The sequence below is a fragment of the Pollachius pollachius genome (genome assembly GCF_949987615.1).
Source record: "Pollachius pollachius genome assembly, chromosome: 14".
In the NCBI taxonomy this organism is placed as follows: domain Eukaryota; kingdom Metazoa; phylum Chordata; class Actinopteri; order Gadiformes; family Gadidae; genus Pollachius; species Pollachius pollachius.
The window spans coordinates 10,712,231-10,736,220 of NC_136947.1; the positions used below are offsets into that span (position 1 = coordinate 10,712,231).

General features: G+C 51.5%; 1 protein-coding gene across 1 annotated transcript in view; it reads left to right on the forward strand.

Annotated features, from left to right (window-relative positions):
- LOC307085794 (receptor-type tyrosine-protein phosphatase N2-like) overlaps positions 1-23,990 on the forward strand; it is a 60,175-nt gene that overhangs the window by 29,273 nt on the left and 6,912 nt on the right. Inside the window, exons 12-16 of the mRNA XM_079750660.1 lie at positions 9,864-10,076; positions 16,213-16,419; positions 22,412-22,559; positions 22,807-22,880; positions 23,736-23,813. Coding sequence (XP_079606786.1) covers positions 9,864-10,076; positions 16,213-16,419; positions 22,412-22,559; positions 22,807-22,880; positions 23,736-23,813 — 720 coding nt within the window. The remainder of the gene's footprint in view (positions 1-9,863; positions 10,077-16,212; positions 16,420-22,411; positions 22,560-22,806; positions 22,881-23,735; positions 23,814-23,990) is intronic.

The following is a 23,990-nucleotide window of genomic DNA, read 5'->3' on the forward strand; positions in this document are numbered from 1 at the left end:
AGTCTCTCTTGAGGAGGCTGAACCCGGCTCCTCCTGCAGATGTTGGGTCCTACTGTACCCTGAAGGGTTGTGTGTTCCCGGGCCCCTCCCCGGGGCCCCCCAAGGCCTCCTATCATACACATGATGGCTCTTTTGTACCGGGGGACATTCCACAAGACACGGGGGGGCCGCAGGAATCCAGAATATTCTGAGGGGTACAATGGGCGTCGTGATGGGGGCTGTGTCTGAATGATCTGTCATTTAGGAGGAAACAAGAGGGCAAGAGAAAGAGGGGAGGGGGAGAGAGGGGAGAGAGAAGGGAGAACCAGGAGGGGAAAGAGGAGGGAGACTGGAGAGAGGAGGGAGAGGGAGAGGGGCGAGAGATTGGGAAAGAACCGGGAGAGGAGGAGGGGAGCAGGGGGAGAGAGAGGAGGGGGAGAGGGGAGGGGATTGGGGGGAAGAGAGATGGGGAAGGGGAGAGGGAGAGAACTAGGAGAGGAGAGGGGAGCGGGCGGGGGAGAGAGATGGGGTGGTGGGGGAGAGAGGAGGGGAAGAGATGGGATTGCGGAGAGGGAAGAGGAGAGGGAGAGAGGAGAGAGGGGGGAGAGAGGAGGGGGAAAGATGGGGCGGCACTGCTCCGGACTGAGCCGTTGGTACCTCCTGGTGGTGTTGTCGCTCTGTTTCCAGGCGACGGCCAATCCCAGTGCCCCCCCCTCCCTTGGCAGTGGGACTCCCATCACAGGGAGGTGCTGAAAGGAGGCGCCGTGGGGGCAGGTGTCAGAGGACCCATATTTAGTCGGCTCATTATGTATATATTATACGCTATATATAAACACACAGCCTCCTTCAGCACAGAGGGCAACACGGCAGAGCCCGAGAAACAAAGATCGGAGATGGTCCGAGCCACTCAGATAGTTCGGATCCCTAACTCCGATCCTCAACTGTAGAGTCAAGAATAAATGTTATCCCAACATTATCGACAGGATATACTGTATCAATTAACTTGTAATATTATGTTATGCCATCAAATGATCTCCCAGCAGCTGTGTGCGTGTGTGTGTGTGCGTGCGTGCGTGCTTGGGTTGAAGAAAGAAAATACATGAGAGAGAGACAGAGAGATTCAGAGAGAGTGAGAGCATCTCTTAAAGAGAAAAGGTAAAAAACAGTTGCTTTTATTGTGCTGCAAATGGTATATTAGAGCCTAAAGCGCTCTCTCTCTTACGCTCTCTCACGCCCTCTCTCTCTCTCCCTCTCTCGCCCGCTCTCTCGCTCACTCTGTCTCGCACCCTCGCTCACTCTTTCTTACCTTTCTCTCTTTTCTGTTAGACCTCAAATAATACTCTCTCACACACAGGGCAGAGTGGAGCTCTGCCATCTCCAGCTGTCGCCAGGGAGACAAAAGGAGGGGGGCTGAGGAGGAGGAGGGGGGGGGGGGGGGATGAATAGAAAGATAAACTGAAGAGCCCCCCCCCCCCCCCCAGTAAGACCCTTGTCATGTGCATTAGGCAGAATCTCCTTCAGACCCTCCACATGATAACACACACTGGCATACACACACAAACATACACTAACGTGCAAACACACACACACACACTTACATACCCAACCTTACATCCATACACAATTACATACACACACACAAACATACACTAACATACAAACACGCACACACAAAATAACATGCACACATACACAAGCACGCACACACAAACCTACATACACACGCACACAAAAATACACTTACATACACTCGCAAACACACACACACTCGCAAACACACTTACATACACAAACTCTCACACTTAAATGTACACACAAAGACTTTTACATCATACACACCTACACACACACAAACACGTGCACACACGCACGGTGCTGCCTCCTCCATCGTGTCAAGTGGTCTGTCATGCTAGCCTATAATGCTAGCTGCTAGTGCTAACCTATAATGCAATCCGCTCATGCTAATGCTATCCACTCATTGCCAGCCGCTGATGCTAACCCATAATGCCAGCTGGTGATGCTAACCTGTTACTCCGACCACTTGTTAGCCTGACGGGGTATCCACACACACCGGACATGTGGAGCATGTCTGTGTGCGTTTAGATGTGTGGTTCAAATGTGTGTGTTTGTGTCTCAGAGCGAGACTGGGGAGGGTGTAATCATTTCAATTAGTGAAAGCTAGATAAATAAATATGTGCGTAAAATTCATGTGTTTAGGTGTACTCTAATGTCTTGGTTGAGGTGAATGATTTAAGGATGATCATTCTAAATGTCTACATAATATTTTAGATTAGAAAAAAAAAGCTTTATTTGTCGAGTCCTCTCCTTTTCTATCCTTGTTTCTCCTCTCCTAATCTCCTCTCCTCTTATTCCTCCTCTCCCCTCTCCTCCTCCCCTCTATCCTTTCTCCTCTCCTCTGCGCTTCTCTCCTCTCTCACCGTCGCCAACATGTGGAGTAGTCGTTGCCTTGGCAACGGAGGGGCTGTGACATGTGCTCGAGACAGGCAGCGCAGGGCCGCGCGGTATAAAGGAGGGGCTCGCGCCGCACCTCGTCGAAAGAAAAAAAAACTCCCGCTTCTCCGCTCATTCCTCTCCTCGCGACGCCGCGTGGAGGTTCCCGCTCACCCCTACACGAAGATCCGGACGACGAGAAGCGGCTCGTCCCGGTCCTCCCGCGGTTAGTGTCCGTCGCACCGGGAGAACTCTCTCCGAGTCGGGCTCTTTACTCTCGGCGGACGAACGAAGAAGAAACCGGTTCACTTTGCTTTGAGGCGGCGGGAGAGAAAATGCGCGACGCAGGCGACGTCGTCGGCGGACTCCCCCGGCGGAGCGGGGTCCGGGCCTGGGTCGGTGGAGTAGGACGACCCGGCGGAGCGGGGTCCGGGCCCCGGTCGGTGGAGTAGGACGACCCGGTGGAGGACGGGCTTCAGGCTCACCCGAACCTCGGTAGGCTCCACACCGGGACACACTCTTCATTTCGGGTTTTATCATGTTGCTTTAGTGGCCCTTCCGTTCCCCCATCGCAAGGAGAACATCGAAAAATGTCGCATTTTATCTTCGCGGCTAAACTCGATTTTACGCACAAACTGATTTAACGACGAGACGTTTAAATATCCGTTATGCTTTCGTCACACTCGGCGCGAGCTGCAACACCCACCCGCGCCCTGGATCACACCCAAATAAGGGCTTTCCTTTTTCCGAATAAATTAATTGATTAAGTTAATTAAAAACTTAATCTATAATTATATTTCTATGGTGAACGCTAACAATGGGCAGACGGCAATTTAACTGAAATGTTTGGAGGGGAATCGTATACATGTATTGGCGTTTCCTCCCCTATGTTAAGATGTATGTATATATATATATATATTTTTTTTTATTATATATATAAAATAAAATATATGTATTTTATAGGTCCGCTATCACTGCCTGCATGTTACAGTCAACGTTTGTACATAAGTATGTATTTGGAAACGTAACTTGTTATATTCTTCTGATCGTTTAATGTGTTATCTGTGATCTTTTGAAGGGACTGTTTATTTCGATTATCCAGTTGTTATATTTGATAGGTTTCCATTTTATCCCATGTCATTTGTTAGATTTGTGTGTTGACGGCTTTTGTTGTGTATTCAGTAGCTTTCACAGGAAAGTTGTACTGGTGTAGTTTCTGTGCACGTGTGTTTGTGCAGGTGTTTATATGTGTGTGTGTGTTTGTGGGTATGTGTGTGTGTTTATGTGTGTGTGCGTGTGTCTATGTGCATGTCTGTGTGCTTGCGTGCATGTGTGTGCGTAAGGGTACATGGGTGCATATGTGTGACTGTGTGTACGTGTTTGTGTGTCTGCGTGCGTGTGTGTCTGCATGTGTGTCTGCAAACGTGCCTGTGTGTGACTGCGTGCGTGTGTGTCTGCGTAACTGCTTGTGTGTGCGTGTGTGAGTGTGTTGCTGCGTATGTGTGTGCATCTCCCAGTGCGCGGTGTGAGTCTGGTGAACTCCTCCTAGGCATGGGATTAATTGGAGGTCAGCAGCTCATCTTTGTCTCCATCACAAGTCGCAGCGCATCAAAACAATGTCCCTCGCTCGCTGGGACCCTGCCTCGCTCACCCGGCCCCCGTCCACCCATCTGCCTTTGTGTCCACGGGGCCAGATAATCCCCCAGGCCCCCAGCGGTCCCTACCCCACCACCTCCACCCCCCAGCGGTCCCTACCCCACCACCTCCACCCCCCAGCGGTCCCTACCCCACCACCTCCACCCCCCAGCGGTCCCTACCCCACCACCTCCATCCTCCCCAGGCCCCCAGCGGTCCCTACCCCACCACCTCCACCCCCCACCCGGTCCCTACCCCACCACCTCCACCCCCCACCCGGTCCCTACCCCACCACCTCCACCCCCCAGCGGTCCCTACCCCACCACCTCCACCCCCCACTCGGTCCCTACCCCACCACCTCCACCCCCCACTCGGTCCCTACCCCACCACCTCCACCCCCCACTCGGTCCCTACCCCACCACCTCCACCCCCCACTCGGTCCCTACCCCACCACCTCCACCCCCCACTCGGTCCCTACCCCACCACCTCCACCCCCCACTCGGTCCCTACCCCACCACCTCCACCCCCCACTCGGTCCCTACCCCACCACCTCCACCCCCCACCCGGTCCCTACCCCACCACCTCCACCCCCCACCCGGTCCCTACCCCACCACCTCCACCCCCCACCCGGTCCCTACCCCACCACCTCCACCCTCCCCAGGCCCCCAGCGGTCCCTACTCGGTCCCTACCTCCCCCCCCCCCACGCTACCCAGTCTTTACTGGTCTCTACTGGTCTTTACTCTACTGGTCTCTACTGGTCTTTACTCTACTGGTCTCTACTGGTCTTTACTCTACTGGTCTCTACTGGTCTTTACTCTACTGGTCTCTACAGGTCTTTACTCTATCATTCTCTACTGGTCTCTACTCTACTGGTCTCTACAGGTCTTTACTCTATCATTCTCTACTGGTCTCTACTCTACAGAGTCTTAACTGGTCTCTACTGGTCTTTACTCTACTGGTCTCTACAGGTCTTTACTCTACCGTTCTCTACTGGATTCTACTGGTCTTTACTCTACCCGTTCTTTACTGGTCTTTACTGGTCTCTACTCTACCCGGTCTCTACTGGTCTCTACTGGTCTCTACTCTACCGGTCTCTACTGGTCTCTACTGGTATTTACTCTACCCGGTCTCTACTGGTCTTTACTCTAAACGGTCTTTAAATACGAATAACAAAAAAAGAATAGCTTTGTAATTCTTCCAATTTAGGTTTTGGTCCAATTTAGGTCTGACTGTCTGTCTGACCATCCACCTGTCTGACTGCCTGTCGGTCTGCCTGTCCACCTGTCTGTCTGACCGTCTGTCCGCCTGTCTCTCTGACCGTCTGTCTGACCGTCTGTCTGTCTGACTGTCTGTCTGACTGTCTGTCTGACCGCCCTCCTGTCTGTCCGAAGGGAGCTTGTTTAATATTTACCAAAGAGAATAGTGGAGGGGAAAGCAGAGCAGGGCGGAGGGGAGTGAGGGGGGGGGCGCTATGCTAATGCTCCCCAAACAGCGGTGGCTGTGCTGCGTCTGTCTAATCACACCGGCCTATGTGAAGCGGACATTTGCAAGTACAATCTGCGCCAGCAGCAGCTGGGCGCTAGCCTCCACCGCTACCGCCATGAATACAGGTGGAATAGCGCCACTCAAAACAAACAGGTCCAATTAGCCTCTGTTTAGAAAAACAGTCATGTTGTTTCATGAGGCTGCTGATAGAGCCAGCCTTCCTCCCACAAGACCCACCTCAATCCTTCAAGACCACCTCGTTAGCAGGACCCACCTCTGTCCTTCAAGACCACCTCATTACCAGTACCCACCTTGGTCCTTTAAGACCACCCCGTCACCAGAACCCACCTCGGTCCTTCAAGACCACCTCGTTAGCAGGAGCCACCTCGGTCCTTCAAGACCACCTCGTTACCAGAACCCACCTCGGTCCTTCAAGACCACCTCGTTAGCAGGAGCCACCTCGGTCCTTCAAGACCACCTCATTACCAGGACCCACCTTGGTCCTTTAAGACCACCTCTTTACCAGGACCCACCTCTGTCCTTCAAGACCACCTCGTTACCAGGACCCACCTCTGTCCTTCAAGACCACCTCGTTACCAGGACCCACCTCTGTCCTTCAAGACCACCTCGTTACCAGGACCCACCTCGGTCCTTTAAGACCACCTCGTTACCAGGACCCACCTCGGTCCTTCAAGACCACCTCGTTACCAGGACCCACCTCTGTCCTTCAAGACCACCTCGTTACCAGGACCCACCTCTGTCCTTCAAGACCACCTCGTTACCAGGACCCACCTCGGGCCTTCAAGACCACCTCGTTACCAGGACCCACCTCGGGCCTTCAAGACCACCTCGTTACCAGGACCCACCTCGGTCCTTCAAGACCACCTCGTCACCAGGACCCACCTCGGTCCTTCATTAAAATGCAGCCAGTCTCAAAGGCAGCTAAAGGCGGCAAAGCTGGGGTCCACTGCTGTCCCCGCATCGGGGTTACATCAGGACTCTGCAGCATCCATGAATAAAATTCCATGGGTGGGCGGGAGCAGGGTGGAGGTTCTGGGGAGGTGGGGGAGGTGGAGGGTCTGAGGGTGTGGAGGAGGTGGAGGGTCTGGGGAGGTGGAGGAGGTGGAGGGTCTGGGGAGGTGGAGGAGGTGGAGGGTCTAGGGGGTGGAGGGGGTGGAGGAGGTGGAGGGTCTGGGGAGGTGGAGGAGGTGGAGGGTCTGGGGAGGTGGAGGAGGTGGAGGGTCTAGGGGGTGGAGGAGGTGGGGGAGGAGGTGGAGAGTCTAGGGGTGTGGAGGAGGTGGAGGGTCTGGGGAGGTGGAGGAGGTGGAGAGTCTAGGGGTGTGGAGGAGGTGGAGGGTCTGGGGAGGTGGAGGAGGTGGAGGGTGTGGAGGAGGTGGAGGGTCTAGGGGTGTTGAGGAGGTGGAGGGTCTGGGGAGGAGGTGGAGGGTCTAGGGGTGTTGAGGAGGTGGAGGGTCTAGGGGGTGGAGGAGGTGGAGGGTCTGGGGAGGTGGAGGAGGTGGAGGGTCTGGGGAGGTGGAGGAGGTGGAGAGTCTAGGGGTGTGGAGGAGGTGGAGGGTCTGGGGAGGAGGTGGAGAGTCTAGGGGTGTGGAGGAGGTGGAGGGTCTGGGGAGGTGGAGGAGGTGGAGGGTGTGGAGGAGGTGGAGGAGGTGGAGGGTCTAGGGGTGTTGAGGAGGTGGAGGGTCTGGGGAGGTGGAGGGTGTGGAGGAGGTGGAGGGTCTAGGGGTGTTGAGGAGGTGGAGGGTCTGGGGAGGAGGTGGAGGGTCTAGGGGTGTGGAGGAGGTGGAGGGTCTGGGGAGGTGGAGGAGGTGGAGGGTCTAGGGGGTGGAAGAGGTGGAGGGTCTGGGGAGGTGGAGGGTGTGGAGGAGGTGGAGGGTCTGGGGAGGTGGAGGAGCCTATAAAGCCCACAAGCATGCCAGAACATTCGTGGTGCCGGGAGGGGGTCCTCAGGACTGACGGGCTGAGAGATCAGAGCGGCCCCCTCTCCACCCGGTGCTTCAGGAGATTCTTCCATTGACTGATGGCCCCAGACCTCCACCCTCCCCCACCTCCGCCCCAGAGCCCCGGTCCCCCTGCGGCCCCTGGGGACCGGTTTCCTGCCGCTACACCGCTCCTCCTCCCTGATTGTTTTGCATCGCCGCAGATTTCTTGAGACAATACAAGTGGCAGCAAGAGGAGTTTAGGGTCTAAATGCGCAGCCTGAATTGACTCGGGGAACAGGATAATAGCTCGGCCACGCCTTGATAATAGCGGAGCCGTGTCAGGCCGCTCCTGTTGTAAGGAGCGATGACATAAAGGAATATCTAATTATTCCCCTTTTGTCCAAGCTGTTTCTTCCGTCCTCTATTGATTCCCTTTGATAATTCCACATCCAGTAGAATGGTCTGATGACGGCATGGCAATCTGCAGCCTTTCTCCCTCCGGGCTGGGCCTTGTCTGGGCATTGTGGTTCACATCATTACAGAGTGTATAATAAGAGGGGATTACGTCGTCTTTTGTTGCCCAGTGGCAGCCAGGTAGGGCTGGCCCATTATCCATTGGACCTGCTGATCCCTCAGATGAACTGCACGCGGCCGGCCGCTCTCCATGAAACGCTCCATGGACAGAAGACGTCGGCCGGCGGTTCACATCCCAGGGATCTCTTCACGTTTCTCAGGCTCTGAAACGATAGTTCACACAGCGGCCCGGTCTGTCACACGGTGCGTGTCTGCCGAGTGATCTCACGCAGTGGGCCGTGAAGAGGAGGAGGAGGAAGAGTTAGAAAGAGCCTTTTTCCCACAGCGCCTTCTGCTGCAGGACGCCTGGGAAATGAGGCGTGTTCGATGGTGTTGTGTTAACGTTAGTGTTGTGTTACCGTTAGATAGTGTTGTGTTAACGTTAGATGGTGTTGTATAGAAAGTGTTGTGTTAACGTTAGATAGTGTTGTATAGATAGTGTTGTGTTAACGTTAGATAGTGTTGTATAGAGAGTGTTGCGTTAACTTTAGATAGTGTTGTATTGATAGTGTTGTATAGATAGTGTTTTGTTAACGTTTGGTGGTCTTGTATGATTCATCCTGAGCACTGTGCTGAAGTGCAGAGATGAACAAAAACATGATTATGCTTCTCTTCAGCCACACTCATATGCAAATGTTCTCCCAAACAAATATCTGGCCGCATGCTTTCAACCCATTTCTCCTAATGTGAAATCAAAGCCTTTTACCAAACCTTAGAAAATTAAGGGTTTTTTTTCCTGCTCATGAGAGCATTTTAAATAGCATAGCCACGTACAATGAATGAAGGATTAGAGAGGAAGTATATCCAGCGCTGGATGGTTGGATATATTGCAGTATTTGAGATGATCTGAGTTCACCTTTATTCTGACCATGGTGCGTGGGCAGGAGCTGCATCCAGCCTTCAAAGCCTTCTTCATCCTCTCCTGCTCTGTGTCTCAGACTGAAGGCTCCTGTAGTAAGAAGTGTATCCCGCGTTCGATATCAAACAGGATATTATAGCGGGACTAATATAATTATCTTCCTTCAGGATTGTATTTTTGATTCGATTTGCTTTTGCGATAGCCGCTGTGTTCGTTCAATAGAGTACAACCTCAGTGTGTCACGGCTGGACGCGGCATCACACAAACCCCCGTCATGGGAAAGGAAATGATGTGTGGCTAGACGGTCCGTCCCACGCTGTAACACGCTGCCGTGGTTTCAGTTTCACTTCTCCCTCCGTCGGCCGGAGCACCTGCTGCCGCCGCCCCCCCGACCACCGCTCGACAGGAAATTGAATCCCTAATCCCAGAGTTAAACCCGCCCCCTCCCCCCCACGTCTTTTGTGCTGCTCAGATCTCCCCTAAGAGGATGACACTGAGCACAATGGCTCTCCCGCTCGAAGCCACCCATCCCCGACGCGGTCCTAAGATCACTCTGTGTCAGTGAGGCTAAGGCTGCTGCTCCATTGTAGCTCCATGCAGGCGTGTCTGTAGTGCATCATGCTCACATCCAACGTCTGGCTTCCTCCTCCTCGTCCTTCCAGATATCAGCCCCGTTGTTTATTTAATTCAGTTCAATTAAGTCAACTTCCCCTTTCGTCAATGTTTAGTTCAACTGGGAATATAGACGTTGTTTTGTGTATTTTTGTAGTGGCATATTCTTATTAAAGGTGTTATCCAGGACTTCTGCTGCCATGTCTCCCGTCATTCCCAGTCCGGCATTAACACAGCCTATGTTCTGGTTTGTTCTGGTGTGTTCTGGTTTCTTCAGGTTCATTCTGGCGCGGCACTAACAAAGTCCTCTTCTCTTGTGGTCCTCCAGGGCAGTGAGATCAACCAGATCCCCAACAAGTACAGCCAGGCCGAGTCCACCAAGTTCATGGTGCTGACGGTGGTGTCCCTGCTGTGCACGGCCGCCGTGCCACTGGCCTCCACCGTGGTGTACTGCCTGCGCCACCGCTCCCACCACAGGCTGAAGCAGAAACTCAGCAGCCTGGGCAGCGACGCGCCCGGCGACGCCACCTCCACCTACCAGGTATGTCCCCTCCCCCATCCGTCAAGTCCTCCGTCGGGGCCTAAGTCGGGTCCCCTCCGTAGGGGCCTCCGTCGGTCGGGTCCTCCGTCGGGTCGGGGCCTCCGTCAGGGTCTCCGTCGGGGCCTCCGTCGGGTCGGGGCCTCCGTCAGGGTCTCCGTCGGGGCCTCCGTCGGGTCGGGGCCTCCATCAGGATCTCCGTCGGGCCTCCGTCGGGTCGGGCCTCCGTCGGGTCGGGCCTCGGTCGGGTCGGGTCCTCTGTAGGGGCCTCCGGTTGGGTCCTCCGTCAGGGCCTCCGTCGGGGCCTCCGTTCGGGGGCCTCCGTCGGGTCTGTTGGGTCCTCTGTCGGGTCGGGTCCTCCGCCGGGCCCTGGGTCGGGTCCTCCGTCGGGGACGCAGTCGGGGGGTCCTGTGCTCTGCTGTCCAGCCCCCGGCTCTCACCACCCTTCTGCCAGGCCGAGCCGGTCATGCAATAGACCCGTCAGCAGTAGACTAAATGCGCTCATGCTGTTAAAAAGGTAGTGAACCTTTTGTATTTTTCCTAAGGAGGTAATATGTCTGACATGATCGCCAACATGGTCAGCTATGCACTGTTACGTCTCAGTGCTCTATGACGTCACGGCCCAGGGACAGCGTTTGCGAGGTGTGTGCGGAGCTGAGGGGTGACTGCGCCGTCCGAGGGAAGGTTGAGCTTCTCGGACGCTTGTGGCACAGCGCCACGGTGTGTGGCACAATTCATCTACAACGTCCCACTGAAAACACGTTACAAAGGTATTAGCTTGATCACAAGCCGTAGCTCATAACCATGGGGACAACACCCCCCCTCCTTCCCAGATCCCTCAGCCTGTGTTCACTACACTGTAAAGCACTTGAGTAACTCCTATAAGATCTGGTGGACTGCATTCGTTCCACGTCTGACTCTCCTTAGTTGAGGCTTTCATCAAGAGAGACTTCCAGGGGGTTCAGATCCAGCTGTTTTAGGAGTAGGTAGGGGTCAGGGGTCATCCAGCTCTCAGTTGATTGAGTTCATTGGAGATGGAAAGTAGAGGCCTTCAGCTGGGCGCACTACACCCTGAACAGAGGTGATTAGTAACAGGAGATGCTCTCCTTTCTCTGGACAAGCTGCCACAGAGCTCTGGGATGGTTTGACACACTGAGCATCAGTATTCAACAGCAGCTATTATTCTGAAGTCTGTGTCTTGCCTGTTGCTAGTGAGGGTTGGATAACAGTCTGACTAGTTTCCATCTCTCCTCCTCTCTTTGCTCACTATAATTGTACTTTGGCCAGAATGGCAGGTTGTGAAATTTAATTTAACAGAATCCAATATGAAGTGGCTTTTTGAACAGAGAATTAGATTGCGCTGTTTCTTTCTCTCTGTCTCTCTTTCTCTCTCCCTCTCCCGCTCCCTCTATCTCCCTCTCTCTGTCTTTCCCTTTCTCCCTCTGTCTCTCTCAATCTCTCTCTCTATTCCCTTCTTACTCTGTCTCTCTCTCTCTATTCCCTTCTTACTATGTGTCTCTGCCTCCCTCTTCTCCCCTGCCTCTCACTCTCTCTTTTTCTCTCTCTGTCTCTGTCTTCCCACCTTTCTTTATTACTCCCTCTCCCTCCCCCTATCTCTCTCTCTCCCCCCCCTATCTCTCTCCCTCCCCTCTCTCTCTCCACCCTGACCTTTTCTCCCAGCAGGGTTTTAAATGAGAGTGGTCCGATGAGCATTGATTCTATAATGAGGCGCAGCGTCCCTTAAGTGCTCGCATCGTTGGCGGTGCTCCTCTCCTGATGGAGGTGGATCCTCTCCTGTTGGCGGTGCTCCTCTCCTGATGGAGGTGGATCCTCTCCTGATGGAGGTGGATCCTCTCCTGATGGCGGTGCTCCTCTCCTGATGGAGGTGGATCCTCTCCTGATGGAGGTGGATCCTCTCCTGATGGAGGTGGATCCTCTCCTGATGGCGGTGCTCCTCTCCTGATGGAGGTGGATCCTCTCCTGATGGAGGTGGATCCTCTCCTGTTGGCGGTGCTCCTCTCCTGTTGGAGGTGGATCCTCTCCTGATGGAGGTGGATCCTCTCTTGATGCTGAGAGGGAGGAGATGTTGGAGTGATGGAGGTGAAGACGTAGCCGTGACCTCAGGGCTAGCAGAGGCTCCCAGGGTCAGAAGGACAAGATGGCGTCTGAGGCCCGTTACATATGAGTTCTTTAATTGTCAACTTTTAGTTGGGAAAATACTTTGGGGTAAATGTTTTACATTTACGCTTTATATCATCAATTGTAGTTTTTAGGGTGGTGTTTAAGGTTGTAGTTTTCAGGGTGGTGTTTTGGGTTGTCGTTTAGAGCTTGGTGTTTTGGGTTGTAGTTTTTAGGGTGGTGTTTTGGGTTGTAGTTTTTAGGGTGGTGTTTTGGGTTGTAGTTTTCAGGGTGGTGTTTTGGCAGAGAGATTTAAATCGAATAATCTTTCAACATAGCAGTATAGCGCTTTCTCTGAGAAGGTGTGTGTGTGCGTGCGTGCGCGTGTGTGTGTGTGTGTGTGTGTGCACTGACTCACAGCTGCACATACACACAATCCCAAACACACACACTCTCTCTTATGAGTCCATTTCTTCTCATTGTGTCGGGGGGGCAGGAGGCTTGACTGCCCCTCCCCCGACCTGTCAATCAAGTGCTCCTGGAGTGAAGTGTGAAGAGGGATTGGCCAACGCTGACAAAGGGGAGAGTGATTGACAGGCCCATGCTGTTTGTCTGTGTGTGAGGACGGGGGGGTGGGGGCGGGACCGAGGATGCTTTGTGTCTGTCAGTCACCCCCCACCTGCCGACCAGAGCAGCAGCAGGCAGGACGGGAGAGATTTTAGGAAGGTGATGAGATGAGATGAGTCTGACTCCAACTCAACCAACTGTCCTCATCAAACCTCTGCTCACACTCTAGGGTTAGGTTACACACACTGGGGTTAGGTTACACACACTGGGGTTAGGTTGCACACACTGGGGTTAGGGTACACACTCTAGGGTTAGGTTACACACACTGGGGTTAGGTTACACACACTGGGGTTAGGTTACACACACTGGGGTTAGGTTACACACACTGGGGTTAGGTTACACACACTGGGGTTAGGTTACACACACTGGGGTTAGGTTACACACAATGGGGTTAGGTTACACACACTGGGGTTAGGGTACACACTCTAGGGTTAGGTTACACACACTGGGGTTAGGTTACACACACTGGGGTTAGGTTACACACACTGGGGTTAGGTTACACACACTGGGGTTAGGTTACACACACTGGGGTTAGGGTACACACTCTAGGGTTAGGGTACACACACTGGGGTGAAGGTGCAGGCGGGTTGTAGCTTTTAGGGCGGTGTTTTGGCAGAGAGATTTAAATCTAATAATCTTTCAACATAGCAGGTGTACAGCACTTTCCCTGAGAGTGAGTGAGTGTGTGTGTGTGTGTGTGTGTGTGTGTGTGTGTGTGTGTGTGTGTGTGTGTGTGTGTGTGTGTGTGCACTGACTCACAGCTGCACACATACGCACACAGATTTAAATCTAATAATCTTTCACACTCTAGGGTTAGGGTACACACTCTAGGGTTAGGGTACACACTGGGGTTAGGGTACACACTCTAGGGTTAAGGTACACACTGGGGTTAGGGTACACACTCTAGGGTTAGGGTACACATTCGCGGGTCTAAGGTACACACCCTAGGGTTGGGGTACACACTCTAGGGTTAGGGTACACACCCTAGGGTTAGGGTACATACTCTAGGGTTAGGGTACACACCCTAGGGTTGGGGTATACACTCTAGGCCCTAGGGTGGACACCCTAGGGCCTAGAGTAGTTTCATGATAAATACACCAAACCCTCATCTATTCTAGAACTAATCCAACCTCTTTGTGTCTTTCTTTCTAAAATTGAATTCAATGAATTGAATTGAATTTCAGTTGAATGCAGTTATGAAATCATTCCAACATCTGATTAAATGCAGAAAACGCCCTGTTTTTAACATTAAGTTAAGCTCAAACCTTACGTTGTTATGTTACATGCCGTTAACTTCACTTCTACATTGAGTTAAATGCAGTACATTTCCCCTTAATTCCACATCACATTCAGTCTAGTCAAGCGTCGAACCTGGTCAGTCCATCACCATGTGTCGCTATGGAAACCAGCCCTAATGGAGGGCCCGCCCCTTGGCCCTGCGCGTCACAGGGAGAGTAAATAACAGGTGTTTAGACCCAACAAGCCCTGCTCTCCTCTAATTGGCTCTCAGGGGGGAGCCATTTTGAAACCGCTTTAATTACAACACCGGGAGGGGGGTCTTCAAATACAACTGCTGTGGGGCTCCTGAATTAACACCCACAATGCACCACTGTCTGTGCTCCTCTGAACCTCTAGCAGACACACATAGTACCTCACACAGTACTGACGTAGTACTACGGTACTGATAAAGTAGTACAGTAATGAAGAAGTACTACAGTAAGGATGAAGTACTACAGTTATCACATAGTACCACACACAGTATTATTGTAATACTACAGTACTGATGAAGTGCTACAGTTATCACATAGTACCACACATAGCACGCAAGTACTGACTTAATACCACAATATTAATGTAGTACTATATTTCAAATATTAATACTAATCAGTACTAATGTTGTACCACAATACAAATGCAGTACCTCTATCATAGTACCACAGTACTGACGTAGTTCCTCAGTGCTGACGTAGTACCGCAGTATGACAATATGACAGTACTATGGGTAGAGTATTTTACGAAGTTTACGACTTTTAATATAAATACAGCATTAATGTTACGAAGTATCTGTCTAATTGCTTCCAGCATTTCTAAGCTTGTCTTAATGAACTCTAATGACTTCCAGGAGTCGCCGTCTCCGTCCCCATCAATGGATCACTGTCGTCATGACAACCTATCCTCCCAGCATCACTTACATCACACACGGCCACACTAATGAAGGGCTGCTCAAATTACCACCCTGTCAATCAGACGCAGCAAGACTTAATCACAGGCTCTCCCACGCTAGGTCCTACGTCATGCTATATATACACCAGGCTGTTCTTTATACATATCATATATATATAATAAATAGACAAGACTAACCAGCTGCTAGACTACACTAACCTACTGGTGGACTACACTAACCAGCTGCTAGACTACACTAACCAGCTGTTAGACTACACTAACCAGCTGCAATACTACACTAACCAGCTGCTAGACTACACTAACCAACTGGTGGACTACACTAACCAGCTGCTAGACTACACCAACAAGCTGCTAGACTACACTAACTACGTTAATTAAACTTACCTGCTTGTAAACTATCCTAATCTGCTCATAGAGACTCCTGTTCATATATGGAGTCTCGAGTCCATATATGGAGACTCCAGTCCATATATGGAGAGTGAAACGTGGCATCTGCATTAAAACGAGATAAGGGTTAAAACATTAGTCCCCACTCAACCAAAACAAAATGGACGAAGGAGCGTCTCTGGCGTGATAGAGTAGATTTAATAAGGCGCTGAAATTAAAGCGATCAATACCAAACGATTCTTTGTTGCGGGCGGTTCTTTTTTCACGGCAACGCCTGACAAGAACATTAGAGCGGGACGCATCCATCTGTCACCAGCAGAGCTGGTGAGCTCAGCACATCACGCTCAGCCTCGTTCCCCAGCCTCTCTCACTCGCCCTGAAATCAGGAAGCTCCTCAAACCAGGGGGTTCAGCTCTCTCCGTCATTGCTGTGGCCATGGAAACCCCCTGAGACGATTGGACGGGGTCTTCTTCTCCCCGACGCCGGCCCACCCCATCGTCCACCGTTCTGAGAAGGTGGACGTTGGGTCAACGGTCGGTCCTTCTTTCAAGTCTTTCGGGGGGTTCCCATCCAGGTCATTTAGGAGCAGGGGGGTCAGAGGTCATCGGACTCTGGGAGGCCTACAGGTAGACTGAGGACATTGGGGATCGAACCCAGAACCTTTCAGCTGGGGGTCAAACACCCTGAATACTAGACTAGACTATAGACTAACACTTCACTAAGCCAAACAGTTGACTGGTTGAACTTACTGTCCATTTGTCTCTCTCTCTCTCTCTGTCTCTCTCTCTGTCTCTCTCTGTGTCTCTCTCTCTCTCTCTACCAGGAGCTGTGTCGTCAGCGCATGGCGGTGAAGCCCCCCTCGGAGCCCCTCTCCTCCCGCATCACCAGCGTTTCCTCCCAGTTCAGTGACGGAGGGGGAGGAGGAGGAGGCGGGGCGGCGGTCAGTCCCTCCGCCCGCGGCAGCACCTCCTCCTGGGGCGAGGAGCCCTCCCACTCCAACATGGACATCTCCACCGGTCACATGATCCTGGTAGGCCCTGCCCTCTGCCCCAGCCAATCAAAGGCCTCCTCTTGTGTTGCCTTGGCAACGTGTCCTCCCTCTTTCCTTCACCCGAGGTGATGCTGGGTGCATGACTGTAGCACTGCGTAGCATTAGCAATTAACTAATAATCATACCATTAGTAAGACAAGATGGACATCCAGATATGGAGAGGGAAGTCCATATAATGAGATGGAAGTCCCTTGATGTAAAGGGAAGTCCGTATGTGGAGAGGGAAGTCCCATGATGGAAAGGGAAGTCCGTATGTGGAGAGGGTAGTCCCTTGATGTAAAGGGAAGTCCGTATGTGGAGAGGGAAGTCCCATGATGGAAAGGGAAGTCCGTATGTGGAGAGGGAAGTCCCTTGATGTAAAGGGAAGTCCGTATGTGGAGAGGGAAGTCCCATGATGGAAAGGGAAGTCTGTATGTGGAGAGGGAAGTCCCATGATGGAAAGGGAAGTCCATTTATGGAGAGGAAAGTCCCTTTTATGTTAAGTATGTTCTACCCCAGAGCTTTTATTTCTCTAAATAATGCAGAATTATAAATTATTGCAATATCATACCAATATGACATTGGCTGACAGTTTTAAATATATGTATTTGTTTTTGAATTCTTAAACATTCTATTTTTTTTTTTAAAAAAAACCTTTTTTCGTTTTGTTTTTGTTTTTAAAAAAATCTTTTTTTTAAAAAACACTTATTTTGAGAGCCTCAACCCCAATTTCGTTGCACTTTGTGCAATGACAATAGAGAGATTCTGATTCTGATTCTGAAGTGTCGTCCATAGATTTAGAGTGAAGCCTATTCATGGAGAGAGGTTGTATGCTGCTAAATCCTGTTATATATTAAAGTGTTAATGTGATAACGTCTAATGTAAAGACTTAATGGAAACTGTTTCCATTAATTCAGGAAAAGACTTGATTGGTCTGTATGATAAGATCAGACGATAGGATAGCATCAGGTGCTAGCATCAGGCGATAGCATCAAGCGATAGCGTCAGGCGATAGGATAGCATCAGGTGCTAGCATCAGAAAATAGCACCAGGCGGTAAGATCAGACTATAGGATAGCATCAGGTGCTAGCATCAGAAAGTAGCATCAGACGATAGGATAGCATCAGGTGCTAGCATCAGACGATAGGATAGCATCAGGTGCTAGCATCAGGCGATAAGATCAGACAATAGGATAGCATCAGGTGCTAGCGTCAGGTGCTAGCGTCAGTTCCTCTTTACTCCTGGGAAAAAGAGTACCCTATTTAGCCCTCTTGTGTTAACATTGTCTGTAAAGACTGACAATAGTGTGGCTTATAGAACACTCACACTGTTGTACCATTTGACACCAGGCTGACAGTATGCTTTAACAGATAAATGCTCCTACTCGGCTTCATACAGAAGATGGTGGTTTTAAGGGAGGGAAAAGTGCTTTTTCTGTCTCTCTCTCTCTTTCTCTGTCTGTCTGTATGTCTCAGTCTCTGTTTCTGTCTGTGTCTCTGTCTCTCTCTGTCTTTCTCTCGGTAAAGAAAGTAATTTTTCCACCATTCTTCAATGGCATTTATTTCACACACACACACACACACACACATACACCCAGGCACACACTCACACAAACACACACACACTCACACACAAACGCACACAGACATACACACACACACACACACACACACACACACACACACACACACACTCACACACACACACAAACGCACACACACACCCCTGGGCGCCATACACCCACACTCACACACACAAACACACAGCTCCCTGCATGCTCTACCCAGCTGCCGGCAGGATGCAACAGAGCAAAGCGTCTTTTGATGTGTTCAACAGACACAGAGATACTAGTAACCCCTGAGACCTGCTGCATGCACCACCATGCAGCACCATGCAGCACCATGCAGCACCATGTAGCACCATGTAGCACCATGCAGCACCATGCACCACCATGCAGCACCATGCACCACCATGCAGCACCATGCAGCACCATGCACCACCATGCACCACCATGTACCACCATACAGCACCATGCACCACCATGCAGCACCATGGACCACCATGCACCACCATGCAGCACCATGTACCACCATGCAGCACCATGTAGCACCATGCACCAACATACAGCACCATACACCACCATGCAGCACCATGCACCACCATGCAGCACCATGCAGCAACATGCACCACCATGCACCACCATGCACAACCATGCACCACCATGCACCACCATGCAGCACCATGCATCATCATGCACCACCATGCAGCACCATGCACCACCATGCAGCAACATGCACCACCATGCAGCAACATGCACCACTAACACCACCATGCAGCACCATGCACAACCATGCACCACCATGCAGCACCATGCATCATCATGCACCACCATGCACCACCATGCACCACCATGCAGCACCATGCATCATCAATACAACAGCAGTACTATACAGAACCATGCAGTAGCAGTACAACATGCACTACTATACAGAACCATGCAGTAGCAGTACAACATGCACTACTATACAGAACCATGCAGTAGCAGTACAACATGCACTACTATACAAAACCATGCAGTAGCAGTACAACATGCAGTACTTTATACATAAATACTTATGTGGGCTTGGTTCGCCTTCAGAGATCACGTGTCTAGCTCCTCTGGTCCAGCATGGTTCCAGCACCCTGGACAGCTCCCACCACTGACTACAGTACACCAGACAGGCCATTGGTTCAGACCTCAGTCCCCTAGAGCTGATTGGTTAGGCGTCTCCCCTAGCAGGAAGGAACGACCACATATGGATTTATTTCCCACATGGTGGATTAAGGTTTTAGGTGACCAGGTTCATGGTGGCAGAGAAACGGGGATGTATCTTCATATCCTCTCTGCTAATTTCTTCTCTAAATTCACCTCTTTTAGAACTTTCCATTATTAAGTCATTAGAGATAATTATGTTAGCATGAAATTCCATATTAATAATTAGATTTCAGATAATATTACTAATTTGCTGGGTCCTCTACCTTTATTGCTTGCTTCCTTTCCTTCTATATTCCATCCCTCCTGCCTCCCAACCCTCCCCCCATGGCCAGGAATAGCACTATACTCCACACTCTGGATGAAGGCTGTGAAACACTCTTTACCGCCCACTGTGACCCGGGAACCTTTCTGATCGATGTCCACCCGCTGATTCCTCTGATGCTAACTGTGGCTAGCTACTTCAGGTTTTCGATCAAACAGAACGAACCCATGGCAGGAATGGGAGCCTTCCTCTAACTGTCACTGTAGAGGAACTAACTTCATAGCAGCTAACTTTAGAGGAGCTAACTCCATAGCAGCTAACTGTAGAGGCGCTAACTCCATAGCAGCTCACTATAGAGGAGCTAACTCCATAGCAGCCAACTCTAGAGGAGCTAACTACATATCAGCTAAGTCTAGAGAAGCTATCTAGCAGCTAACCCTCCTGGCATCGTCTTCTTCCTCGACCCTGAATGGCCCTCGTAGAACACAGTGAATCCTGTCTCCTTGTCCCCACGCCGTTCTGCTTTCACTATCTCTGATTGAATGCATTACCCCCCTCCTGGGGACTTAAGAGTGTGTCCCCCTCGCTTCCTATCTCTCCTTCTCTATCTGTCCTTCGCTGCTTCTGCGTTAAGCGGATTAAACAGCTCCCTAGAAAGCACATTATCCTTCTTTTGTTGTGGGACTGGTAAATGTTCCAGATTATTCTCAGAAACAGCAGCCAGATTAACATTTTATATACTGAATTTAAGGGTCCCTCAAGAACATTCCTCTCCAAGGAACTTAGATCAGACAGACTTTGAAGACCTTTCCTTAAAGTCCTTAAAGAGCTGCCCTTATAGACCTATCCTTAAAGACCTGCCCTTAAAGACCTGGCATGTACCTCTGTCATATAAGTGTGTCATATACCTCTGTCAACATTTATACACAAACCACCATTACCCCCCTCAACATTTTCATCATCATCATCATCATCATCACCCCCCCTCTAAACAGTGCATTGGAAAACGGCCCCAGACTCCATGTTGTGTTGCTGGGAGACCCAGCGGAGCCACAATGGCCGCCCTGCAGCCTGTTCTCCACTGGCTGTGAGATCACCTGGCGCTGCAGGCGGGATTACCGTGTGTTGGGATCCCTCTAATCCCTTTACACGGCACATAACCCTGTTACCAGGCCTCAGCCCTGGGTGTGGGGGTGTGCGCGGTGCATGTGTCAATACCACAAACAGGAAGTACGGAGATAAAATGGCTGTCATCGCTGGCTCCCGTTTTCCACATGAGGACACACCCTTTAAGGGGAAACATCATTTATACCTGCTGTCATAAATCATCAGGAAGTCATTTAATTATATTATACCTGGTTAATTATTCCATTTGTCCATTAGACTTCTACTACATTATAGTTATGCTACTATTACCACTGCTGCTGGTATGACGTGCGCACCATACTCACCTGGTCATTTGCAGCCTAACGGCCCCTATTTGAGTGGTCATAGATAAGTTATTACTTAAATTCGGATTACATTAATTATTAATTATTATTATTAATTACGATTGCCCCGGGTCAAGGAACAGAATCCGACGTGAGCTTAGCACTAACCTGCTAGCCGCGGCGCATGCTAACCTACTATTCCGGTCTTGAGATTTTGACACCATCATTAGCAGCAGTAGATCTTCGTCAGGGTGCCGTTTAATTATGGATAGGCTGGGGGAGCTAATGGGCTAGGCTAAGATTGCTTGTCATTAAGATGGAGCTGCTCCTAGCCAGCAAGCTAATAGCACTGCTAGAAATAACACTTCACCTGCCAGGTGGAGGAGGAGCCTGATCTACACCCAACGAAGCTCACAGTCAAGTACACAGGCTTAGCAAATTAGCTCATTATAATTTGGGGATGGTGAGGTCTAGGGGTCAGGGTGTTGGACTCCCGGCCTACGGCGATCCCTTGGATCCTGCGTCCATGGACTACCTGTAGGCCTCCTGGACCAAGAGGCCGGCAGGTAGTCTAAGAGGCCTCAGCCCCTAATGACCAATGATCGCTGAAGTCCCTCTAGATAAAAGCCTCTTCTGAATTACTGAATAATACTACTCCTACAGCACCCTCCGAGGCCATTAAACGAACTCCTTATTCTAAGGAGATGTATCTTGAATATGAGGCTTGAATATGATTATCTTAACCCCTAAATCCCAGCCTGGGTCTGGGTCAGGCGCCCCTTCTGAGAACGTATGTCTGGTTGTATTAAACTCATCTGTGCAGGACTTCAAACTAAAATACTTATGGTGCTAACCTGCTGGCTGCTAAGTGGCTAACGGTCTTGAGCAAGCTAACCTGAGATCCTTAGGGTACTAACCTGCTGGGTGATAAGTGGCTAACGGTCTTCAGGATGCTAACCTAAGATCCTTAGGTTACTAACCTGCTGGGTGCTAAGTGGCTAATGGTCTTGAGGATGCTAACCTGAGATCCTTAGGGTACTAACCTGCTGGGTGCTAAGTGGCTAATGGTCTTGAGGGTGCTAACCTGAGATCCTTAGGGTACTTACATGCTGGGTGCTAAGTGGCTAGCGGTCTTTAGTATGTAAAACAGCTTGGTGCTAAGATAACCTCCTGGGTGCTAAGCTCACCTGCTTGGCGCTAAGCTAACCTGCTGGGCACTAAGCTAACCTGCTGGGCGCTTAGCTAACCTGCTGGCCGCTAAGCTCACCTGCTGGGTGCTAAGCTCATTTGCTGGGTGCTAAGCTAACCTGCTGGGTGCTAAGCTAACCTGTCGGGCGCTAAGCTAACCTGCTGGGCGCTAAGCGACCTGCTTGGCACTAAGCTAACATGCTGGGCGCTTAGCTAACCTGCTGGGTGCTAAGCTCACCTGCTGGGTGCTAAGCTCATTTGCTGGGTGCTAAGCTAACCTGCTGGGTGCTAAGCTAACCTGTCGGGCGCTAAGCTAACCTGCGTGGTGCTAAGCTAATCTGTTGCTCCCTGCTCCAGGCCTACATGGAGGACCACCTGAAGAACAAGAACCGTCTGGAGAAGGAGTGGGAGGCACTGTGCTGCTACCAGGCCGAGCCCAACGCCAGCACCGCCGGCCTGCGTGACGGCAACGCCAAGAGGAACCGCTCCAGCGCCGTGGTGGCCTGTAAGTACCGACCGGACCACACCGGCCCCAACCGGATCACTCCGGCCTGAACAGGATCACACCGGCCCCAACCGGATCACTCCGGCCTGAACAGGATCACACCGGCCCCAACCGGATCACACCAGCTTGAACAGGATCCACAGTGTCTTGGACTGGACTCTCTCTCGCTCTCTCTCTCTTTCTCTCTCTAACTGACACCATGTTTTACACGCCCGTTGACGAGGATGTCTTCCATTTTGTTTTCCAGACGATCACTCCAGGATCAGCCTGAAGGTGGAGAACAGTCAGGGGAACTCTGACTACATCAACGCCAGCCCTATCGTAAGTCCTCCCCCACAGCAGGCTATCCCCTCCCCTCAGCAAGCCCCTCCCACGCCCCTCCCCCTCAGCAGGCTGGCCCCTCCCCCTCAGCAGGCTGGTCTACTGCAGGCCCCTCCCACATCCTACGCCCCTCCCCCCCAGCAGGCTGACCCATCCCACACCCTAAGCCCCTACCCACAGCAAGCTGGCCCCTCCCCCTCAGCAGGCTGGTCTACTGCAGGCCCCTCCCACATCCTACGCCCCTCCCACTCAGCAGGCTGACCCATCCCCTCAGCAAGCCCGTTCCACACCCCTCCCCCCAGCAGGCTGGCCCCTCCCCCCAGCAAGCTTGCCCCTCCCCCTCAGCAGGCTGGCCCCTCCCCCCCAGCAGGCTGGCCCCTCCCCCTCAGCAGGGTGGCCCCTCCGCCCCAGCAGGCTGGCCCCTCCCCCCCAGCAGGCTGGAGGCCGAGGGAGGAGACCCAGGGTTCATCCAAGGCTCCACCAGTCCTGAGACCTCGTGGAGGAGCGGCCCTCAGAGCTCCTGCTGAGGAGACACTATCTGCCCTTCCTGAGATTGCTAGGAGCTAAATTGGCCAAACCAATTATTACGTTTCCAGAACAATCTGCATGACAATAGGAGAGTCGACTTCCAGCATTATGTATTCAGCTCATGTTTGTCCTCTCCTCTCTCATGTCCTCTCCTCTCTTCTCCTCTGCTCTCCTCTTTTCTCTTTCTCTCCTCCCTCCTCTTTTCTCTCTCCTCCTCTCCTCCCCTCTCTCCTCTCCTCTCATATTTTCTCTGGCCTCTTTCCTCTCCTCCTCATCTCATCTCCTCTCCTCTCCTCTCTCCTTGTCTCCTCCCTCCTTGTCTCCTAGATGGATCATGATCCCAGAAGTCCTGCCTACATCGCCACGCAGGGTCCGCTCCCCTCAACTGTAGCGGACTTCTGGCAGGTCAGACACGCACGCACGCACACACACACACACACACGTTAAAAAAGGCTTAATCTAAATATATTTTGCTAAACAAGATTGATATTCAGACACAGCGCTAGTATTGCTAAATTGATGTTTGAATAAAGTTTTCGTTGTAGATGGTGTTTAAATAAAGCTCTGGTTGCAGATGGTGTT